General features: G+C 45.2%; 6 protein-coding genes across 6 annotated transcripts; 2 read left to right on the top strand and 4 right to left on the bottom strand.

Annotated features, from left to right (window-relative positions):
- Positions 1-740: 740 nt before the first annotated feature.
- On the bottom strand, positions 741-3092 carry BHQ10_002519 (uncharacterized protein; the record flags this gene model as incomplete). Its single annotated transcript, XM_040874674.1, has 8 exons — positions 741-845; positions 906-1124; positions 1180-1515; positions 1573-1584; positions 1662-2066; positions 2126-2576; positions 2639-2988; positions 3051-3092. The coding sequence occupies 8 exons, from the start codon at positions 3090-3092 to the stop codon at positions 741-743; spliced, it is 1920 nt and encodes a 639-aa protein (XP_040731024.1).
- Positions 3093-4637: 1545 nt separating this feature from the next.
- Positions 4638-6217, top strand: BHQ10_002520 (uncharacterized protein; the record flags this gene model as incomplete). Its single annotated transcript, XM_040874676.1, has 3 exons — positions 4638-5102; positions 5172-5372; positions 5432-6217. The coding sequence occupies 3 exons, from the start codon at positions 4638-4640 to the stop codon at positions 6215-6217; spliced, it is 1452 nt and encodes a 483-aa protein (XP_040731025.1).
- Positions 6218-7460: 1243 nt separating this feature from the next.
- BHQ10_002521 (uncharacterized protein) lies at positions 7461-12303 on the bottom strand (the record flags this gene model as incomplete). The annotated part of the gene is made up of 14 exons (XM_040874677.1): positions 7461-7559; positions 7613-8052; positions 8114-8273; positions 8340-8546; positions 8606-8916; positions 8993-9086; positions 9141-9316; positions 9373-9647; positions 9699-10308; positions 10363-10868; positions 10923-11467; positions 11517-11924; positions 12001-12045; positions 12106-12303. 14 exons carry the CDS (start codon positions 12301-12303, stop codon positions 7461-7463), a joined length of 4074 nt encoding a protein of 1357 aa, XP_040731026.1.
- Positions 12304-13058: 755 nt separating this feature from the next.
- On the bottom strand, positions 13059-14457 carry BHQ10_002522 (uncharacterized protein; the record flags this gene model as incomplete). The annotated part of the gene is made up of 6 exons (XM_040874678.1): positions 13059-13163; positions 13213-13392; positions 13520-13903; positions 13962-14042; positions 14097-14249; positions 14317-14457. 6 exons carry the CDS (start codon positions 14455-14457, stop codon positions 13059-13061), a joined length of 1044 nt encoding a protein of 347 aa, XP_040731027.1.
- An 863-nt stretch (positions 14458-15320) lies between these two features.
- BHQ10_002523 (uncharacterized protein) lies at positions 15321-18876 on the bottom strand (the record flags this gene model as incomplete). Its single annotated transcript, XM_040874679.1, has 4 exons — positions 15321-15460; positions 15514-16247; positions 16465-18772; positions 18831-18876. The coding sequence occupies 4 exons, from the start codon at positions 18874-18876 to the stop codon at positions 15321-15323; spliced, it is 3228 nt and encodes a 1075-aa protein (XP_040731028.1).
- Positions 18877-21380: 2504 nt separating this feature from the next.
- On the top strand, positions 21381-23704 carry BHQ10_002524 (uncharacterized protein; the record flags this gene model as incomplete). Its single annotated transcript, XM_040874680.1, has 9 exons — positions 21381-21542; positions 21607-21645; positions 21706-21821; positions 21888-21996; positions 22052-22283; positions 22356-22518; positions 22576-22722; positions 22786-23026; positions 23084-23704. 9 exons carry the CDS (start codon positions 21381-21383, stop codon positions 23702-23704), a joined length of 1830 nt encoding a protein of 609 aa, XP_040731029.1.
- Positions 23705-24135: the final 431 nt, after the last annotated feature.

Below are 24135 nucleotides of genomic sequence, written 5' to 3' on the forward strand. Positions count from 1 at the left end.
CATCGAAAGCCGCTGAAAATTCTCGTGTAAATCATTTATGATTACAAATGTCTCCGTCCAGGTGGATAGCACACAGCAAATTCATATCTGGGTATGTATTCAAATCATGGCGGTTCTTTCTTTTATTAGGAATATTTCGTCCATTCTCCGCAGACCTAATTATTATTAGGCATTAATACAAACAATTTTTGGAAATAATCTCCTACTCAATCTGAAAGTGAATTTTTAAGGACCACAGAAACTTGCTGTCACAAGGTTAGAAATCAAACAGGTAGCTATGACCTCAATGCTTGCTCAATAAGGAAGCAAATTGCAAGTTGCCTTATTAGGTAAAGAATCTTGAAACTTCAATATAAAACTACCTAATTCCTTCAATAGCGGCAAATAGTAGTTTGTTCTAAGAGCGTGGTGACGGGCCCTTAGCCGGTAATTGCCCAGTGATTGAGACATTCGTTCTGTAAGCCCTACAGTAATTAAAAAAGATGACAACCCGTTATCATAGCACGGATATACAACGAGACTTAGCTAAATTATAAGTCAGTAATCTTGTGGCAGTCTTATAGAAGGCTTATAAGGCTTAATTTGATGGGCGCCTCCCTATTTTATGAACTTATTAACTAACTTAGAGTCTTCCACGCTCAATATCTTGTAAGTATATGTATTATGCCAACTTGGCGCGCACCTACGCACTACAAAACATTCAATCGAGCCTCTCCGCTGTAGTGTGGCTTAGAAATCAATCAATCGTCTAGTCCTAGATACTCAAGGCTGTTCTGTTCAAAGAACCCTTCGTCAGCCAAGGCGTCGGCTTGCTGCTGCAATATCTCTGGCTTGAGTGCATTGGACTGCGTGATTATTAGCTTTTCCGATCTCCTGTTTCATAAATTGTGAGTATGACAACTCACTAGCTTGTCTGCTTGCTCATCTCGCTTTTCGCGGGGTTGTACTAGGTAATGAACAGGGCCGGACTTTGCGTCTAGCTGATCTTTGATTACACCTTCCGCATTTTGGACTGCACTGCCGATAAGATTCTGCTCATCTTCTGTCGCTGGGAGAGCCGTCTTTTCAAGTTCCATGATTTCCTTGTATGTCTTTTCAATCCTGGTCTTGAATTTTTCCGTTTCCTAAAGGACCGTTAGTTTGACCTTTGAATGGTGAGGAATCTCACGATAGACTTACCGCATTGATCAAGTTCTTAACTGCGTCTTGGCTTGCTTGAGAGTATGTCTCGATCTCCTTATACCCAGCAGCAACGTTGGTTTGAAGAGTCATCTTATTGACCAAATTAAGTCCGTTAATGATATAAGGGTCGTGAACACTCTTATAGAATTCGGCAATCTCCTTGAACTGGTCGAAACCGGCCCAGATGGCTACAGTATATTGCTGCAGGATCATGCGGTCAATAAGAGCATTTGGTGAAGAGATAGCATCTTGAACTGTGCCCTTGAATGGGATAACGTTGCTCGATACTAGCGTCTTGATCTGCACAGAAAGTTTGGTGAAGAAGAGCCTGAGCTGCAAAATACAATCTTTCAACTCGACCAATAAGGTCAAGCAATTTCGGAGGCATACTTTAACTGCTTCCTAAAATGGTGATTAGGTTGATCTTGAAAGTCCAAACACATGCAAGTTGTAGATTTTTGAAGCGAAAATAAACTTACTAGCGTCAATTTGTCCTCCTTCAAGCTGTCGAGGTCCGCCTTAATGTTGTTCATTTGGCTTTGGAATGACAGAAGCTGAGTTCTCGCAGTGTCGGCACTAGTGAGACTGGACTTGTACATTTCTCGTGCCGTAGATACTTTGAAAGAAGCTGTTTCGACAGCCATTTGACTAGCAGTCTTGCTTCCAGTGGATGCAGCCGCCTGGAGGTTTGCGCCAGGTAGTGGAGGGTTTTTGGTTCCTGAGGTTAATGCCTTGTTCTTGGTGTCAAGTTTCTGCACGTCTTTTTTCGTCTTTTTGACTACCGCCTGCCAGTCAGTAACCTGCTTGGAATCCTTTGCGGGCTTTTTCCAGGTGTCTCCCATGTTGCGGCTTTTGGTTCTCTCCACCTTTAGCTCGCTGATAACCTACAAATCATACATGAGATTAGATAAGAGACCATAATTCAAGAAAGAAACTAGCTTACCGTCTCTGCCTCACCAATCGATTTCAATAGCGCCTTACCAACCTTGGAACTCTTCGTATTCTTATTTTTCTCCAAGTATGTGCGGCGTCTCTTCAAAGAGCCTGCCACTCCAGAGAGATCCAACTGGCCCCCTTTACCACTGGTCGAGTCTTGGTTGGTGATGAGGTCCCATTGGACTCCAGTCTTGTCACAGACCAGTCCGTAAAGCTGTTCCATAGCCATGACAGCAAAGGGCAACTGAGTGGCAGCCGGGTCATTAGCAACCTCATCCGCGGCTTCGTCTCCCTCACTCCCTTGATCTCCGCCACTGGAAAAGCTTGCATCTTTGGTGTTGATATTGAACGCTGCACCACGGCCAATGCGGCTTGCTGCTGCACCGGCAAGGATGTTGCTAGCACTAGCAGCGGCGTTGCCAAGTGTTTGGACAAGGTCCATTACCATCAATTGATTTCTGAATTGTAAAACTAATCAGCACAATTCGACAGGACGATTGCCTCCAATTCAGAAACGTACCCTGTGGGATAGTTTTTGAGTTCCTCCTTAACCAAGTCCTTCATTTCCTTGACTTGCTCTTCGCGCTCTTTGACCCATTTCTCTGCGTCGGCAATGCTTTTGTTCATAAGGTCTTGCTCAACTTTACGAGCCTTTTCATCACTCAGAGCAATCTGATATTTGCTCTTGGTCGATTGATCTGTGGCATCACACGCCTCGTGTAGCTCCATGACATATTTATTCCAAATCTCAAGTTCCTCATCCATTTTTACGGCGGCATTCTTGCAAGTCTCGGCTGCATCAATCAGTGTTTCTAACTGTCTGCTAAGCTGAAGATTTCCTCGCAGCAGTGCTTTGACAATCATAGTAACCTTGTTTTGAATGAGTTAGTCTTTTGGTTCGGATAGTAGATCATGTCATTTTCAATGCGTACCGTATCCTTGACAGCCTGAGAAGTGCTTCGAATCTCTTCCATATGCTTGTTGCAGTTTGCGAAGGCTGTGCTACCTCTATTTGCCACTTCGATCAAGCAAGTGGACAGATAAAGATTTCTTTTGAAATAATTGATGCTTTGTTAGCCACACTGCAATACACATGACAATCGTGATGGCTCATACCCCTTGAGATATTCATATTTCTTGTTGGGTATCAATAGAATGCCCCGAGCATCGTCTCGTGCCGCTGTTAACGTACACAATGCTAGAAGCTCCAAACATACTGGAGCCATTCCAAGGTAAGCAAGCCATCCGTGTTTCGAGGCATGAGCTTTGGCCTGTAGATCTGTACCTAATTAGTTCCGACTATCTATGAGCATTCAAAATAGATCATAAACCTGTTTTATACGACGAAATAGTCGCAGTGTTCTTGGTGATCAGGACACCCAAAGTGTCCGGTCCCGGAGTTGAACTTGTCATGTTTGTTTTCGGCGAGGGTAATTGATTGACTACCTAGGTAGTTTCCTGACTATGAATGGGAAATATAGACACATGAATCGGAATAGAGAGAATGAGTCCCTTTATACCCATCTGAGCAGTCAACCCAACGTGACGAGCAATGGAAAATGGTGCCAATCTATCATCCTTTGGTAGCAAAGACCACCCTTGCTCTCTAAATAGCTCACGTTCTGCAAGATGACCTGGCACCCCTAATGATCTCCGTCTCTAGCATGATTTTGAATCCCAGACTTTCTCGAATAGTTTTCGAACATATCACAACAAGAAGTCAAATAAGTCAAGCAGTAGAGGAAGCGMAAGCCACTATCTGACGCCTCGACCTCATTTCAGCTGGCTGAAATGCGGGACTTGCGTACAATGAGCTCAGAGGCGATGAAGATACGAGCTCAAATGTGCGCATATAAGTCCCCATTCGTCGAAATAGAATTCCATTGCCTCCACCGTTCATGCACGATACCCGCACGGCCCGCTGCCGTGTATCGTGTCTAGATAGTGCCACGAGAAAGAGACATGCCGATCCCTGCATGCACGACAAAATCAGGATTAAGCAGCTTGCTGAAATAAGATTTAGACCGACCGGAGATCCAATTTATCAGACCTCAATTTTCTGCTAGATAATATCGGGCATCATCAATTGTATTGTTTGGCTCGGTCGATCTCGGTCTCGTATAGTGGTGACATTGAATGACCAATGGCAGACGAATGCTGATACGATATTCAGCTCATTCTTTGTCTCAAAATTGAGTTCAGAAAGGTACGGTGAAAAAAGAAAAATGCCTCGTTGTGTTGAGGGGGAAAAGGGCATCCGCGCTGGGGAAGGCTATTGAATAAAGACAATGCTGCCCAGATTTCATTCACTCATCTTTCGACTATGATAAGTCTCAAATATACACTAAATTGTGCTCAAAATGAACTTCGTTAAGGTCCGTACCCCTCATATACTACGAAATTATGGCAGAGCTACTCTTATTCGCGGAGGCCATAACTCATGGACAAAGAAGCTCGTTCCAGCAAGCCTCTTGCAATATCCGATTGCGAATCTATACTCTAAAAAACCCACTAGCTGTATGGTATTTCGCCGTCACTATGCAATTGAATACAAAGAAGTGGAGGATGTGTCCAGCTTGAAAGATGTTGATGAAGTTGACGCGGCCCTGAAGCAAATGGTTACCGAAGGAGTCAACATATCCGCGACAATACAGAGACAAAACGAGAATATCAAAATCGGTTCGGAATTGATGATACATGCTGTATATGACTCACTGCTTGACCTATCACTGCAATTAATCATCAAAACCTACCCAGGCGGGCTCGAGGGATTGATTGACTCTGCCTCTCATGCATATACCTCCTTTCCACCTGAGATGGAGGCGCTGGTCAATCAAGTTCGTGATGGATTACGATCATATTTGCTGTCTAGTATGCATGAGTCCTCTTTGACTGAGGCAGTAAATATGACGACAAATTTGTTCGGGCTTGTTGAGAAGGGTCATTCCGAGCTGGGAATACTTTTCGACGATCATCAAGAGACTGTAAGTTGGATCTTGAATAATAATATATCTGATGTGACAGTAATTGTCGCTGATCGCCCAGAATTTTAGATCGCCGAGAAGGTGCAGGAAATGCACTCCCTTCTAAAGAGAGCAGAAAAGGGCAACAAATATCTTGATACTTCAAGCGAACATGAAAGAAGCAACCTTACCTCCGATACAAAGACGATGGACTCTGAAAAAGCGGAGCTGGAGACACTTAAAAGCGAAATAAGCAGCCTGACACAGGAAACTCAAAATTTTAGAAGCAAGGTATACTTCACTTTCGATTTCCGATTTGTTTCAGACTCTTACTGATGGATTTCAATCAGAGAACGAGGCTAGAGAAGCCACAGAATTTCGGAGAGGGACTTGCTTGGGGCTTTCTTGGTATTGGTGCAGGAGTCGCTGCCGGCAAGAGAGCTTCATTGTCCAAATCTATCGAATCAAACGAGTCAAAGCTAGGTGAAGAAAGGACTCTTCAAGCTACCCATCAAACACGGTACAATGAAGCGTTCGGGCGTGTAGAGAAAGCAAAACTCGCTCTCATAGACCTCAACAGCCATCGAACTGATATCAACAAGCACATTCAAAGTCTGAAAGATGTTCAAACGTCTTCCACAGAAGCACTGAGATTTGTGGTGGATCGCAAAAACACCCTCACTCGGATTCACACCGATTTAGTCAATATGACTCGATTTGCAACCAGGTATACCACGCATCAATATGATGAGCAGGTTAGTGCAAAGTTTCTTGCTGAGGGCATTATCGATGTTCTCGACGTTACGCCCGATTGGCCTGGCACCACCATTCCTATTATGCTAGCCGTCATTCTCCTGCGTTGGCCCCCTTCCCTAGTCGCCACTTCAGATGCAGACGTATTGGGAGAGGAGAGAGATGGGAAAAGCGATTTCGAGGTAAAGTTTGATCGAGTGATAGAAGGCGCCAACAGAAATTACAGGAAATTTACCGAAACGAGCTCTTCTGCACCTCGCCTCGATGACTACTTGCGTGATGTCGAGTTTGACTGGGAGAAAACAATCGATGCATGGCACAAGATGATATCAGATGCTCAAGACACCAGGATCAGACCTGCACCGGTTGTTAGGCAATATTAGAAAGCAGAAAGATTTTTAAGAACTTGTCTTTTGCGTGTGACAAGCATTCTGCTAGCCAAAAAAGTTCTCCAATATGTCGCCTGTCCATGTCCCGAGCCTCTTTAGGTGTGAATACTATTGTATTGAAAATATTAATGAGTCGAGAATGTTGTCAAACATTGAATAGATGTCGTCAATATACCAGAAGATGAAGTCGGTTTTATTTTACATATGTCTTTCTTATTCTTCAAATTCCACCTAACATTTGGTGAGCTTAGACCCTTGGTCTGGCCAAACATCGAGCTATCGAATGAGACTCAAAAAATAGTTATCATTCTATCTCGTATCATTATATTCATAATAGCAAAAACCTGTTTGACATTCATACACGGCATGGAACGTTGACTTCCGAACAGTCTTGTGTCTATGTCGTTTCCATCCTCGTAAATTGTAATGCGATACACCATTTAGAAACCGTTCCGAAATAGCCCCGATACTCTTCTCACATCACACTGCAAGGGAGTATACAACAGTCGCATTCCGTATCACCACAATCACAGCCAAAGCAAGGTTTCTTGATTCCCTTCACTCCCCCCTTGATTGAAGTTGAAGATGACGACGACGATGTCGGGAGAGTACCGTTTACGGGGAGTTCGATTTGTGAGGAGGCCATTGCAATGATTTGGGATTTATGGTGATTTGCTGATCGATGATGAAAGCGAGTTCGTACTAAGCTTTAAGAGTGTATCGCCGAGTCAGCTAAAGATCTCATAATTTATATGTCCAGGTTTCTCCCTACCACTTCGTGCGCCTACCTTTCGTGATCGAAATTCCCTGCTTTCTCTTTTAACCTATCTCATTCAGACACAAGGAAGTCAAGTTCGATAGAAATCCCAGGCATGAAAGAAGTAAACAAACCAGTTGGGCGGCTATATGACGTCATTGAAGAACCGTGGTTTAGTCCGATCGATCTAGCCCTAGCCCTAATCGATTCATCTCGCGATATGCTTTGGCTCAAAATATTTAATTGAGGTAATCCTGTCTATCAATATTTTCTCTATTCACTATAGCATTCCCTGTGGTCTCTCTATCATATTATGGAGATCTATCATGTATCAAATGCCGTAACGATCACACATGTAATAACTCTTTCGCTAAATGACAGTGCGCTATAATATCACAGAGCGGTCACCAAGGCCTTTTTGGGCCTTTACAAATATCCATATATTTCCGCTATTAGTAGCTGTCAAAAGTTGTTCATTGATTACTCAGATCTTGCACTCTTTGTTTTTTTGCTTCGCAACTTCATCATGAGAAATACCGCAGCGTACGACGAGATACAGAAGAGTGCAGTAATGCCGGTCTAAGGACGAAGAGTTAGTAATGCAAATAATTCAAACGGAAAGAAAATCTTACATCTCTCCATGCATAGTATTTTTCTTGAAGATTGAAAGTTTTTGCATAATCTGCTCCCGTGGAATACTGACAGAATGAACATGTGTCTGTCGAATTTGCATCCACAATATATCCGGCAGCAGTTGACAAAAAGTCTGCCATATAATCTCCACATGTCTGATTTGCAGGAGCGGCGAAGTGTACCAACTCGGATGCCGTGCATTCGACTTTCACGTCCCAGAGGACTTCACCAAGAAGACCTCCCACGAGATATGTGAATGGGTCCAAGTAGTAGAGCCAGTATCGCCAGAAAGGTTGCATTTGAGAGTAAGGCACAACGACGCCACAGAAACTGATCATTCCAGCTCCGATAATAACAGGGTTCAAAACTGCGGCGAAGTATTCATTTGGTGCATATGCTGCAATACCTTGGCCGAGTGACGTATAGAGAAATTCGTAAACTAGATTTCACGAATTATCTATTAGCGTTGCCACGCATTACAGAAGCAGAAAAGAACGTACAAATCATTTGCAAATAGACTTGGCCGGCAATGCTGGATACATTGGGAAAACCCGCTGTATAATACCAGCATACAAAGTAGAGGGTGGCACAGAGTATCAAGTAAGGAATCTCGGAAACAACTTGGGCTCCAATAAAGGCGATCCAGTGGTATGTTTTGGACTATGTAAGATGTTAGCGGGACCGGACAACCTTTTTGCATCAATGAAAAGCAAATATTGCACCAACCTTCTTCTCTCGAGTCTCGAAAATATCACGATTGTGTAAGAAAAACGGCTGCATCTGATTTATACAGCCTGGCGCAACGAAAATAAAATTGAAAATCGCAAAAAGACGGAGCTGCAAATCGAAGCTGCTATTGCCCATGTTCCAAAACGTGAACCCACTAAAAAGAGCTGCAAATATGTGGAGAATAATTTTATTCCACATGTAATCCTGTCAAAAATGAAAGTCAGAAAGTGGTTTTCATTCGGGAGGACTCTTCCTAGGCTTACCGGTGAACGCCATAGCTGGACCATCAGACGCTTGCTCACCATACAAAACTGGAACCAGTGTGAAGTTGCGTAGTCCGACTCATCTTCATCTGTCCGTGGTTTTGCAATGTTTTCTCTGTTAAGAGTTTCCAGCTGTTCAATGGCGACTCGACGCTCTTCTGACTTGTTCCATACATCGACCCAGTCCACATCTTTCTGCTGGCTTTTACCTTGGATAACTTCGACGATATGCTCGGCCGGATTTGTATCTGGAGGACATCGGGCACCGTTCTTCGAAAAGTATTCCAACACTTTGGAAGAATCTTGGCCAGCTATCGTTGGATGCAGGGTTAATATACTATCTAAGACTTCGATGTCTGATTGACAAAAAACAATCGTGGCACTTACTTTCTCCGAAATAGGCCATTCTGCCTCCTTTGGCAAGTAACAAAAGAGAGTCAAAGGCGTCAAATAACACAGCCGATGGCTGGTGGATAGTGCACTATTCACAGTCAGTCAATCGGGAAATGCAGAGACAGAACGCAGTTAAACTGACAAGAACCGCTTGTCCGCCATCAACTAGCTTTCTCAAGAATCGAATAATGTTGTATGCAGATTGACCATCAAGACCCGATGTCGGTTCGTCAAGGAACAATAATGTAGGTTTGGCCACAAGTTCAACTCCCAATGTAACTCTTTTCCGCTGCTCGATGCTGAGGCCGGCACCAGGCACTTTTGATAGGTTAGATTTAACATTTCATCCGACCATGTCAAAAAAGAGAACTCACCTCCTATCAATGCATCTTGGATATCTGATAATTCCAATAGCTCAATAATCTGATCCACATACTCAATTTTCTCCTTTCGTGGAACATGCGAAGGCTGGCGCAAAAGTGCCGAGAACTCAAGAGCCTCTCGAACAGTAGCTGTGCCCTCGTGAACATCCATCTGCTCACAGTATCCAGTGGTACGTTGAAAGCTTATTCCTTGAGGTTGACCATCAATCAAGATAGAGCCGTAGATTTCTCCACTATCTTTGCGTTGGGCTAGTACATCTAGCAAACTGTGGATACGATCAGTCATGAACAATATAGTGGGAGCATTAAAGTCATACGTTGTCTTGCCTGCACCCGAGGATCCCATCAATGCTACCAGGTTTCCTGGTTTAACGTAGCCAAATACTTGATGCAGCAGTTGTTTCTTTCCTCCTTGGAATGGAACGTGATAATCAAGATGATTCCATGTAAAGGTAGACTGCTTGACAGATCCACTTAAGACAACCTCAGCGGCTGTCGAGCTGCTACCCTTTTCTTCGTCCAAGTGACGCTTCTTTTCACTGCCTCGTTTGTACAGAAGCACCGATGAACCGGACTGACTGTTACGTAATTCAAAACCGAGAGATGTAAGGAAGATAAAGAAGAACCACATGCCAACAATGACACCAAAGCTGCGCCAGATATGATGGTAGGAGTAGTGGAACTGCTGGCCGATGTATGCTTCTCCATCGATTATACCATTGCTGCTGCCAACGACAGAGCAGCCACGATTCTGTGATATAGTATCTGAGTATCCACTACCGTAAGGAATATAATCAGGGGCGACACATTCAAGCTCTAAGCCTCTGAACTCGTTGGCCATGAGGGCCTCAAAGGCATATGCTCCTGGGTTCAGGTAGAATATCCACCGGAACCAAACATGCATTTTCTCAAAAGGGATCAAGTAGCCTAGCTTTTTTGTCAGCATCTAAAACCAAGGTATAGGCTATCATTAATATTTACCTCCATAGACGAAGAATACTGTTGATAGCAATCCAGTGATTTTGGATGCGTTTCCAAATTTCCTGCTCAAAGCACCAATAGCCCGAAACAATTGCATTGAGCAAAGAGTGTTGACAATAACAATGATCCAGAACGTGAAAAACTTTCCAGCATCCCTCTGTAGGTTGGACATAAAGTATAAAATCAATGAGAAGCATGTGACTTGGATTAAAACGATGGGTATGTCGGTTATGGCGTTCGCGATGCAAAAGGCAGTTGGACGATAGAATCCAAATCGCTTTTGTCGTGATAAGATCGGTCGGCCCATAAAAGCAGCAGTTGTTTCACCCATGGACTCTAGTAAGAAGTAGAGAACCGGAAAGAAGAGAACTCCTGGTCGTAAGAAGATAGAAGTGCTATCAGGTTGAAGATTATAGAATAGACTGCCGCATACCAAGGCCTGAATAATAGCGGATGCGACCTTGATTGTGAGAGACAACTTGTCGCCCATCATGATTTGAAATTGACTGCGATTTGTTAAGTTCTAGTTATTCCTCTCATTTTCAAGCAGAGGTACATACCGGATACTGCAAGAGATTATCTGATCCATCAACTTGGTGGTGTAAGGGCTGTGACCTCGAGGAATATGACTCTTCTTTTTCTCGTTATTCACAGCCATGATCAAATTATCCTTCTCATTTTGCAGCTTTTCAGGCGGCTCAATACTTTCCATCATGCTCGAATATATTTTACTCGCGTGGTAAGCGGCTTCAAACTCGTCGGGCGTACTAGGCACTTTCCCTTCCATTCCCTCGCGGACTACTCGTTCGGTATGCACGGTCACTGATGTCAAGAAATCCGCAATATTTGCTCCTTTAGGACACACAAATCCTAAGTCCTCAAAGTAAGAACGACCCGATGATCGTGGTCCGTAATAAATTACGCGTCCTTCTGCTAGTACAAGGACTTTATCGAATTGATCGTATATGGCATTTCCAGCCTGGTATGTTGTTGTCACAATCGTCTTACCAAAGTCATTGGCTTCTTGGCGCAACAACTCAGCAAACTCGACAGCAGTTTTGGAATCCAATCCTCGAGTAGGATTGTCCCAGAATTGGATTGGGCTCTAGTGGGATCGTCAGTTACGTCTGTTGATTGTCGAGGCATAAACGTACCTGTCCAGCCATAACCTCAGCCAAGGATACACGCTTTCGCTCACCCCCAGAGACACCACGAATAAATTCATTTCCCACTTTTGTTTTCTTCGTATGTGGTATACCAAGTGCGTTGAGAATACTATCCCGTTTTTCCTGAAGATATTCCTGCTTCTCCACATTTTCCGGGCGTTCGTTTGGAACTTTGGTTCGCAGTGCAAACTTCAAAGTACGATTGACAGTCAGTGTTGGAAAGTGAACATCATCCTCATTATTGAACATGATCTGTTGTCGGTAACGCTTGGCTTCGAGATGGTTCATACTACCATATCTGGTTTCTCCGTCGATTTCGTCGAAAGAGTCGCGGTCGTTGGAGAGGACTCTCAGCAGGGAAGTACATCCAGAGCCAGGTCTTCCCAATACAAGTAGCTAGCGATAGGCAGAATGTTAGTGTCATACATTATTGAAAAGCGTGTGACTTTACGAGTGAGAAAGAGGTGCTTACCATCTCTCCTGGCCTCACTTGCCCGCTTATGTCTTTTAATATAGTCTGCGAGTATTTGTTTAGCCCTTCAAAATTTGAGTCCATTATAAGTATATTCTCTCATACCCTTTTTGGCTGCTGAGTTTTGTAAAATCCCTTTATGAACTGCCGTGGATCCGCCACAGACAGCAGCGTATCTCCAAGCGCCGCATCTGGCGCCGTGACACGAACATTGATATTGCGAAACGTCAACGTCAGACGCTTCTGAGCTTGACAACCTCCCGACTCAACATCCGTCAAACTTGACGAATTAGATGAGTACATCTTGTTGCACTTGCTTGATGGCTCAAGTCTGCCATACACTCCCTTCCGGTTGGGGGAAAATTAGGGCTTCGCTTGTCAAGTGACACTAGGGCAACTCAGGAGTGTTATCTGCCACGTGAGAGGTATGGCATTTACTGTCTTCTTTTAGCTTTCGAATCAGGAGTATAATCACTGTGTCTATATATCTTCTTGTATCCGTGAGTCACAACTCCTTTATTCGAGTCGTGGTTTTTCACTCGTTCAATATTGATGACCCCCGTCAACTAACTAGGGCACACCCAACATATCCGTATATCCGTACTTCCGTAACTCCGGTTTTCCGAATATATAACTCTTTCCGTGCCCACAATGGAGACTTCACATCTTTTCTGCTCCATAGATTCTATTATGATACGTCAGTTCATGATGCCTCGGAGATCCACGTAGTTTGTGCAATGATTATCAAGTTTTTCGGGTCCAGTCGAGTCGGTACCCCGAAACACGCCATTCACATATTGGGTATACGTGAGTCTCTATCTGTACCTATCGCAACATTGCCGGCAGCCACCCCGGGACCATCGGGCTTATACGAGAGATTGCGTACGTATGATTCGAGGTGAATCGGCGCTAAGCCATTTTACAGATTTCTGGGAGTATATTTCCGTGTATTGTAGAGATCCGGAACCTTCTTACTACGGTTTTCAATATAGAAAATAAATACCTCCTACTTTGCTTTGCTCATATGTAACTCCTAAATGATTGTCTCCGCTCAATCACTAGCTTAGACTCTGTTGGGAATATTTCTCGTATAGATCTGGATACCATCTCCGGCCAACATCTGGATGGCTGATAATACGATTTCTCAATTGAGCTTCACCGAACTACTTCAATTAGTAAATGACCAGTAATGGGTCCAATTTCGTATCTTACGCATGAGAATAAAGGTGACAAGAACTCGCTAGGAATTGTGATATGTTCAATGTTTGTCACGTTCTGGGTAGGAATGCGACGGACAATATCTGCCGCTGCTTCCTTCAGGAAGAACAAGGTAAGATCTAGTCTTACAGCTTGGAAAAATGGTATGCTATAGCGGGTAGATGTCGTGGGTGCCTTGTACCAATTAGCTTACGTCTTCTATCAGTTTAGTCCGATAAGTTCTGCGTCCCGCGGAGGGTTCCGAGGACATTCCCAGTAGAGATCATCACCAGCTAAGATGAAAGAACCTCATAGAACTTACAATAACCCGATGAGTCGTTGCTGGACACAAGCCCCCTGTAATAGCCTCGAAACCCTGCTGCACATTAACGACAAACGTACCCTCTATGTACGGCGCACTAATCCACTGTCCAGATTTGTTCAGAACTTCCAGGCCCCCAACTGGATCCTGAGACAGAAAAGTGAAAAGCCCAGTAGAGTCCTTATGTGGACCCACACCCTGAGATCCAGGCTCAGATCGCGGATATCTGACGAATTTAAGCCGGTGCATGTTGCCTAGAAAGGTCTCAAATGTGTTTGGGGGTAAAGAGAGGCATTCTGCGACCGCTCGCAGAAATGCTCCAGAGAGTGTCGACAGCGCGGATGTGTATCTTGTGACGAGCCTTTCAACCTGTTTATTTGGGAACTAGAAGCATATGAGTTTGGGATTTTCGATTGTTGAAATGGATAAATTAGTCACAAACCTGGGAAGGACCCTCAAGGCGCTGCCAGGGTAAATCGTTCTCCTTCCATAGCTGCGTCACCGGGGTCCCAAAATCAAATTGCTTTATGCATATTGTCAACAACACTTCTTCATAATTGAAGTCCTAGTGTCATACCTCTCTCAAGTCTGTCTTTCGCGCCGTAGTCTCGGCACCTAGGCTAGTATATCCCAAGAACGAAGGAGAATTGAGCATGTTGCAACTTTGCTTGACACTTTCCGGTAAGTCAAAGAATTCCGGCAGCGTTTCATGTGTTTCCTCGATAAGTTTCTAGTTGATAAAATCTTAGCTTTAGCGTCTCACATTGGACATGGAACCGATCTGATGGAATAATTACCTCCAGCCCCGTATTGGCGAGATACAAAAAGCCAACGTTGAATAGAGCATGTTTCAACTTTTCAAGGGCTTCCGACTTTGTTGCCGGGATTCCAAGAGCTTGGAAATCTATTATTGGGAGGGTCTCGAATGAAGTTGCCATTGCTCGTCTGTCCTAAATCAGTTGGCGGGGGGTATAGTATACCTGGGAAGGAATCGAAATCTTCTGCTTGTTGAATCTCTAGGTACCCCACCTATGGTAGCATCATAACTTTCCGACAGAAATGCCTCTTAATTGGCACATATGAAATGGCACACTTCCCAAGGCACGGAGATTATTGGGTAGACAACTGAAGAGTGGTTAGTGGACAGCCACAGAAATTTTATCGCCTGGATAGAGATCTAACGATGAATTTTACCAGATCTCTCTCGGAAAGAATACCGAAAACGCAATTTAAGAAATAAAAGTCGTGCTCGACCCATTTTATACCATTTACCATATTCGATGTACATTGGACTATAGGCAGATTGAGCAGTAGCTCTCTCACGATTTCCACAGATCTCAGAAAATTAATCCAAAAGCTATGTTCAGAATTTGCATAACTGTCTATTTACTAACTGACATCAATACTAGATTGGTCGAGATGCAAGTATGGGTAGGGGAAGGGCTATTTATGTATCGACGAAACAAAAGAGAAAAAACACACACACATATATAAATCGCAACATAATCCACTCGCCCAACTGAAATGATGTGTCCTCCGAGTCACCATTTTTGAGTCATTCAAGTTCAATTATAGCCAGTTGTGACCATATCCTTTTTTCCCTTTCGTTTCCAACTTTTTGTAATCGTTTCGCTCGTCATCAAAATTCCCGGGGTATCTCTGATATTTGATTCTTTCTTTCCGTCTCCTGGTGATCATTACATCTATCCATCATTACAATTCGTCATCAAGGGGTGAGTTTTTTGGTTTTTGTTCGGTGGTCCTGATAATGACCACGTAAAATCGAGCCTAAACTCGCCATTTATTTGTTGAGCCATGAGACGAGCTCCATCACCTCCTTGCGGCGGTCGTCTTCTAATTGGTCGTCATCGGACAAGACGGCCTGGAAGATAGGAAGAAGCTGAGGAGTAAGTTGACGCACAGTAGGGTCCTCCCATTTGTCTACAAGGCATATTAGCACATCATAAAAATTAAGCGAGTAAAGAGTGACTTACAGAGCTGAGCAATCATCTTGTACAAAGGTTCGTTCTCCTCATAATCGTTCTTCAAGGGAAGAATGCTGACAATGGCAGGGAGAACATCGGCAATGGGAACCTTGTCGTGCTGCTTCAAGATCATGCGAGACAAGCAACCAGTGGCGTTGTCTGGAAGACGAGACACCTGCTGCTGGAGGCATGGCTCAAGCTTCTGGAGGATGGTGGGAAATTGAGAGACGATAGAGGCATCATTTGTGGCCTCGATCAAGCGTCCAGTGGCGTAGGCAGCGTTGGACTTGGTCTGAGGGTCCTCGTCATCAAGACGCTTCAAGAGAAGAGGCAGGAAACGACCAGTCAGAGGAGTGACAGCATCCTTCATTCCGGTGATGACCTCAGCGAGGGTTCCCACCGCAGTAGCGCGCTCGATGTTCTCAGAGCTGCTGACGAATCGGAGAACGCTCTTCTCGAAGATCTTCCACAGCTGAGGGAAGTCGGGGCCGAGCGCTGCGGCAAGTCCGGAAACGACGTCAAGAGCACGGTCAATAACAATCCAGTCAAACTCAGAGGTTTCATCGCCGGCCTCCTGGAGTTCTTCGTCTTCGGCGAATTCCTGCTGGCAGGGGTGCTTCTTGGTAATGAGATCGGTCACTTGTTGGACAACGTTAGTCAAGACACTCTCGTCAGCAACAAGTGCAGGTCCAGTGTAACGGAGGTTTTCGGCAAGGTTGCCACAGAGATCGCCAACGGTGGCCCTGTATTCGAGACTTATTAGCAAATATCAAGACACTTCTTCGCGAATCATGTAGCAGATGATATAACAATCAGGTTACGTTGGAATACGTTGTTAACATCAATCATGCTTTATAGCATGTCTGAGTGAGCTGGGTAACGGTGTTGTCATCATGTAAGACTGGCCCTTGAGCCAACCTAGTGCAGAGTAGAACAAAAAAGAAAAAATGATATACGTACGGGTCACTTTCTTCGCCCCACAATTTAATGGTAGCGGTCATCAAGATCTCAGCGAACTTCTGAACCTCAACAGGAAGCTGCACCTTCAGAGGGAGACCAGCTTGCCACTTGGGCATCTGGCCGTTCTCCTCAGCCAATGCGAACAAGGTAGCATAGGCACGGTGGAGGGTGCTGATAGTGCTCTTGCGAACGCCCTCGTAGGGATGCTCGGTGAGAGGAAGAACCAATTCAATGGTCTTCTCGAAGTAGGGAAGATAAGCACCCTTAGTATGGCTGATCAAGTCACCAATGACCTCAACGGCAATCTCCTTCTCGAGAGCCAAGGGTGTGACGGTAGTGAAGTCCTCCCAGTCCTCCTCGTCATCGAGGTCAATATCCTCAATATCACCATCCTCGTCATCAGAGGCCTCAGCAACCTTGACCTTGCGACCACCAATGGTGACTTCCTGTCCGACAAGGTCCTTAGCAGCATCACCAAGCTCAACCTCGAGATCGGCTTCCTCCTGCTCGATACAGGCGCTCAGGCCCTTAAAGACGCCATCAAGGAAAGGCTTGAAGTCCTCTCCGTAGACCTTGGAAATGGAACCCCAAAGCATGTAGGTGCTCTCCTTGAGGCGAGAATGGTCGAGGTGAAGGGCTTCCTCGCTGGCACGCATGAGAGGCTCGACGTAAGGTTGGTAGTGTTGAGGGCCAGCAGCAGCGGACATCTCGCCCATGGCATCAATGATGCTAGCACGGAGGTCAAGCTCATCTTCACTTTCCTTCTTGGTGGCGTACTCTTGCATGAGGTGCATGGACTTTTCGAAGTATGGGAGGAAAGCCTCTCCGGCAGAAGATGCAAGGGATCCAATAGCGCTAGCAGTGAGACTCTTAATCTTGAAGTCGGGGTGTTGGAAGAGTTTGTGCAAGAGAGGAACAAGCTCATCCTGGTAAGGGACAACATCCTTCTCGTCGAGGCCGTCAACGACACAGTCGATGGAGCTTACAGCTGCTTTCATGATGTTTACTGTGGGGCCGCTCTCCTCACCCTTATAGCTTTCCATAGCACTGGCGAGGTTCTGGACCAAAAGTGGCATAAGCTTGGCATGTTCCTTTCCAACGTCCTCTGCAAGATCGTCGGCAAGGCGGGCAACGCCATGCAAAGTGGCCTGGCGGACCTTGGGTTCCTTGTCGCTGAGAAGGTGAAGAACAATCGGGAAGATCTCGTTGAACTGGCTGCTGATAAAGTCTGGGGCACCTTCAACGCACATACCCAAAGCTAAGATACCGGCACGACGATAGTCGGGATTTTCGCTGTTGAAGTATTGGCCAAGGGCTTGGAGAAGAGGAACAACAACTTGGCTTGGAGGTAAGCTCTGGGCGAGCATGTCGAGGAGACCGAGAGCGGAACGAGCAGGAGTAATCTCGTCCTCATCGTCGTCATCGTCAAGCTCAGTTGCAATGTGAAGAGCGGTACGGGTGAGCTGTTCACCGACACGAAGACCCTGAACCTTGAGCTTGCGATATTTGACGCACTGCATCAAAAAGCTGATGGACTGTGTGCGGGTATCCTCAGCGAGCTGTGTGTTTGCAGATACTTCGTTCATGAAAGTGATCAAGTCCTTAAGATGGACGTTCATCAAGGCGGGATCACATCCGAGCAAGGTCTGGAAGACCTCAAAAGCTTGCATGATGCGGTCCTCGTCGGTAGTGTCAATAGCATCCTTGAGAACGCGTACCATGTCGGGGAAGACCTGCTGGAATGCCTTGACAGGGGCGGGATCCTCGTCAGAGTCGAGGTGCATAGCCAGCTTGCTTAAAGCCAGAAGAGTGTTGATGCGGACTTCGGCGCTCTCGGGGTCACGGATGGTCTTGCTGAAAAGAGTGAACAAGTCCTGGAACTTATCTTCAAATCCTTCTCCCAAAGACTCGAGGATGGTGAAGAAAATATAAACACCAATAGCCCTCTCGTCCTTGTTTCCGCTCTGGGCAGCCTGAAGCAAGAAGTTGGGCAAATCGGCCCACTCGCCGTCCTGAAGATCAATTTTGGCAACGGAAGAAACTATACGGGCAATGGCGTGACGAACAAGCTCGGAATTGCTGCTCATGGTACCACGTAGGAGTTGTTCCCGGATCTGAGGCTTTTGGTTGGCAGGAACCTTTAGCCAAAATTTGCCTACAAGACCGCGGGCTTCGACGGCAGCCAACTGGCGTAGGTCATCACTGTCGTGGGAGGTGGCTAGCTGGAGGAGAAAAAGGAAGGACTCGGGTTTGTTGTAGTACTCTTTCTGAAGGACGCCAGTGGCTTCTTTCAAGTCCCCGGTGGAAGCTATATCATATGGTGGTTAGTCTCGCACGAACGGATCAATAAAACAACATGTTCTCACGGTTCAAAATAATTTGCAGTTGCTGCAAGAATCGTTGTTGATCCATGGTGGGCAATTTTTATGTGATAATCTTCTCTCTTTATCTAATATGATCCCCTCTTTCTCACCCAAAAGGCTGTGTTCAGCGTGATGAGGTTGCAAGAAAAAGAAAAGAAACTTGCAAGATGCGGGGTCACAAGCAAAAACGTGCTGCTAAAGCTTTTGGAAAAGACACAAACAACTTCTGCAGTCTCCTCAAAGCCCACTGAGAGCAATAGGAATACGCAAGAAAACACACAAAAGTAGAGCAAAAAGGAAAAGTGTGTGTTTTGATTTCCCGCTTATTGGGAAAGGAGACGTTGAGGAGAAAAAAAAGTAAACGTTGTAAATTTTTTTGCGGTTGTCCCACCAGCTGTTATACCAGATTTGGCCTAGCGTTGCTCTGACGAAGCTCTCATAGCCAATAAGACGGCCACACGCGTCTCCACCCCGCACTTTTCCCTTTTGGGACTTTTGTTTTGCCCCTCTATTTTTCTCTCTTCTCTCGTCTTTCCATGTATCTATCTCTTCTTCTCTTTGGTTCTGACTGCGACAGTCAGAGACATTCCTAGCAGACTCCCTTCTCGAGGAAATTGGAAACATTCGTTCATGGCTGAGGTAGCCTATCTTGACCTCGGGAGTGCACAAGGACGAAATATGTATCAGCCATCCTCTTAGGCACTCAACTGCTTGAGTTTACACAAAACGCGGCAGTTGTTGCCTACAGTTAACGGGTCAGAACGTGTATGAGTACCATGTTCCATTCGAGTGTCTATTAGATTGAAAGTAGTCCGCTGGGCGTCTGGCAAGTATTCTTTACGTTAATAGTGGGCAATGACGTACTGCCTGGCTCCCTACATATATATAGCTCGATTAGGGCTTACCGCCAGAAACCCTACAATTAAATTCTCCAGCGTAAGAATTAAGAAAGTGTTATGTATAGGGATGCCACCCGAGTCAATGATGCAAATAAGACGGGCTCTGCTTTCTATAAGGACTTGACTGACCTTCTCCAGCCGCCCACATTCTATTGTTTTGACTGCTTTAAGGCCAGTCATTACTTCTCACATTCACTATGATCGGAGCTTTATCGGAAAACTGTGCATATCTCAACTCGACTTTATTTCCTTATTTATTCTTAGGCTCGGTTGTTCCAGAGGTACCCAGGCTATTTCCGCTGCAGTACGGACCCGATTGGGAAGGCATCAGAGTTTTCAATTCTCCCTCTGACGATAGTATAGCACGATTATATGTATAACTTTAGACATGTTCTGTAATACACAAGGCTGATGATTATACTAGATCTTGAAGGGATATATGATTAACCGAACTATAACCTGTTTAGCGTGGCGCGGCGCAGATTTATATGCCGACCACGAAAGGCATGGTTCAGGTCCGGTAATTGCCCGTGTGCGGAGATTTGACTTTGAGGAGTCAAATCGGTTTTGTGGGGTGTTTACCTTTATTCAGCATATTTTCAGGTATGTCTAGCTATAGCGAGGACGGATTATGAAAGGCGTCTAAAAAATGAGGCGTTCACTAAATGTAACCCTTTTCCGTGGGTAGCTTCAATACTAGGCCAGTGGATCAGTAGTCAGCAAAATGGGCAGAAAAATAATCCGGATTGTAGAGTTGGACTCTCCAAAACGCTGGACATGTGATGATATTCGGGCAGTGAAAATACATAATACTGCCTCTTATACTTGATCCTGTCCGTCTCTTCTCTTCTACGGAAACTGAGGAGAGGCCCCGGCTCCGGCAGATACAAAATACCCTGGCATGTGTTTCTCAGGTCTTGAAAATCGGGGTACGTACGTACTCTTGACTGGGGTAAGAGCCCTAGTAGATTAACTTCATTTGTTAGTTAATTTAAACTCACGTAGATCTTCAAATCACCGGAAAAACTCTTTTGCCAACAATAGAACAATGCCCGCCCCATCTGATCGGACACGAACGGACTGCCCAAAAATGAATCGAACAAGATCAAGTCACGCAGAACCTATACGAGGTTGGGCATACTCAACCTCATTTAAAATCATGTTAGCCAGGAGAAAAGGCCAAACAGGCTTGACGCCACGTTGCTTGGTCAATGTCAGAATTGGCTGTATCATTTGCATACAAGTGCATAGCGCGGGGTTAGCGTTTCGGCAATGAAACGTTCTATACGGAATAGGACTGGGCTATGGAATAAGCTACTCTATTATGAGCTAGTTAGATATGCACAAAGAAAAAGCCAGTAGAGAGTCAACTGACTGGTGGGAGAAGTCCCTGGCAAATAAAMCCCGCCGACATTAGGGTTTTTTTTCTGCCGGCGCCATTCTCCACATAACCCCTGCCCTCGACAGGCCCCCCGTCCAGGTTGCGGAGAAACTAATCCTAAAGGAACAGCCGGCATATAGTCTTCTTCAAGAATCGTCCGTCCAATATATAAAGACGGAGATCAACCCGTCCCTTCAGAATGTTGTTTCTTTCAGGAAGCAATCGCCTCTCGGATTCGGGCGCTCATTTCGGTTGTAGTTGAAAACCGCCAAAATGAAGTTTTCCAACGTTTCTCTAGTTTGGAGTGCTCTTGCAAGTGTGGCACTGGGATTGACTGCAGCTGAATGGCGTAGTCAATCAATCTATTTTCTGCTCACGGATCGGTTTGCATTGACTAGTAATTCTACTACAGCTTCTTGCGATGTTGCCGATGGGGTGAGTCAAGACGACTTTTAGTCCGGTAACCCTTCACAAGTCCTGATACTGATGTGTATAATAGTTGTACTGTGGTGGTAGCTGGCAAGGAGTGATCAACCACGTATGTGATTCACAGTCACACCGTACGTGCAACGGCTAACGATTGACTTCTTCTCCACAGCTGGATTACATCCAGGGCATGGGCTTTACAGCCATATGGATCACACCTGTCACCGAAAACTTCGAAGGCGACACTTCTGATGGCGAAGCCTATCATGGCTACTGGCAGCAAAATGCGTAATACATTCCACTAAACTCATATGTTGACTCTGAACAAAGTACCTGACTTTGATTACGTGGTAGCTACGCGACGAACTCTCACTATGGTGCCTCTTCAGATTTGCTCAAACTTTCCGAAGCGTTGCACGCGCGAGGAATGTACCTCATGGTCGATATCGTGGTAAACAATATGGTATGCTAATTCCCTCAACGGAACCTAGACAGACTGGGCGACTAAAAATCCGCAGGCATACGATGGAGCCGGCACCAGTGTCGACTATAGCATTTTCAATCCTTTCCCATCGAAAAGCTATTATCACTCTTACTGCCTGATAGATTATAGCACTTACAATGCGACTGATTGGAATGTTTGCTGGGAAGGAGACAACATCGTCTCTCTACCGGATATCGATACTACTCAGACATATGTGAAGGACACTTGGGGCACATGGGTCGAGTCCTTTGTAGCTAATTATTCCAGTATGATACTCCCGGCTATCTCGTTCATCATCTTTACCTAGGTAGGAATTCTTACTGACCATAGTGATATAGTTGACGGACTTCGTATCGACTCCGCAGGGCATATCCAGCAGGACTTTTTCACTGCTTTCGAAGAATCGTCCGGCGTTTACTGTATCGGAGAAGTAGACTATGGCGACCCAGCGGTTGTATGCCCCTACCAGAATTATCTGAGTGGTGTTTTGAATTATCCAATGTGAGTACATTCGTCCATATATCTACTACTATCGAGATCACTAATGGTGCCATGCAGGTACTATCAATTGCTTTACGCTTTTGAATCCTCCAGCGGTAGCATCAGCAATCTATATAATATGATCAATACCGTCAAATCCGACTGCGCCGACACATCTCTCCTCGGAAACTTCATCGAGAACCATGACAATCCAAGATTCGCTTAGTAAGTCACCGATCAACTCAAAGATTGGGAGCATCTTTCTCATCACACATAAATACCAAACAGCTACACAAGTGACTACTCTGAAGCCAAGAATGTCATCTCTTTCATATTCTTGACTGACGGGATCCCGATCTTATATTACGGACAAGAACAGCATTACAACGGCGGAAACATTCCTCTCAACCGTGAAGCTCTCTGGACATCAGATTACTCGACTACTGCACAGTTGTATACTCATACGAAAACTTCGAATGCCATCCGTTCGTTGGCCATTACTAAAGACTCCGCCTTCTTGACTTATAAGGTAGGAGTTCACCACTAACCCAAACACACGCTGTCATTGTTGACTAACAGGAAAAAGAATACCCCCATCTATCAAGACTCCAACACCATCGCCATGCGCAAAGGCACAACAGGCCTGCAACTTGTCACTGTCCTTTCAAATCTCGGCGCAAGCGGTAGTTCCAGCACTCTCACCCTCAGCGGCAGCGGGTACACATCCGGCACTGTAGTCACAGAACTATACACCTGCACAAACGTGACTGTTAGCTCTAGCGGCACAATCGCCGTGCCCATGGCCTCGGGTTCCCCGCGGGCATTCCTACCCTGGTCTTCTGTGTCTGGAAGCTCGTTGTGTAGCGGCAGTGGTTCAAGCTGCACAGCTGCGTCAACTGTAGCAGTCACATTCGAAGAAGTAGTCACCACCACCTACGGCCAGGAAGTGTATATCTCCGGGTCGATCAGCCAGCTCGGCAATTGGAGTACGTCCAGCGCTGTATTGTTGTCGGCGAGTCAATACACCTCGTCTGATCCGGTGTGGACGGTAACTATTAGTCTACCCGCTGGAGAGTCGTTTCAGTATAAGTTTATCATTGTCAATACTGATGGCAGCATTACGTGGGAGAGTGATCCGAATAGGAGTTATACTGTGCCGACGGGTTGTGCAGGGTTGACTGCGACGGTTGATGACACCTGGAGGTGATGATGGTTATGTTCATGATTCTGATGAGATGATCTGTCTGTTCTAGGACTACTGTCAAGGTGCAGGTCACTGATATGACTGGATGTTCGTTTCTATGTCGAGACTCATGCCTACAAAGTGTACGCTTGAAGGGCTTTTGTAATAACTTCTAGCTAATCATCGAAGAATGGCATTATACTATTTCTCAATGTTCCCAGGAACGACTATTTCGGTGTGTTACTTTCTCTATTGCTCGAGAAACGCTTTAGATTTCCAGATATTTGGTTTTACATATCTGTCTCTCATATGGTGGGCATATGGAATATCATCTACTTTTCCTGCCCATCGAAACATTGAAGAAATTAAATCCATCCGTATAAAAACACCAACAAAAAGCGATAAGATGGATTCTTCCATTTGACATGACGGAGTCATTCTTGTGACCTATAAAA

This window comes from Talaromyces amestolkiae, assembly GCF_001896365.1.
Source record: "Talaromyces amestolkiae strain CIB chromosome Unknown scaffold3.1, whole genome shotgun sequence".
NCBI classification, from domain to species: Eukaryota; Fungi; Ascomycota; class Eurotiomycetes; order Eurotiales; family Trichocomaceae; genus Talaromyces; species Talaromyces amestolkiae.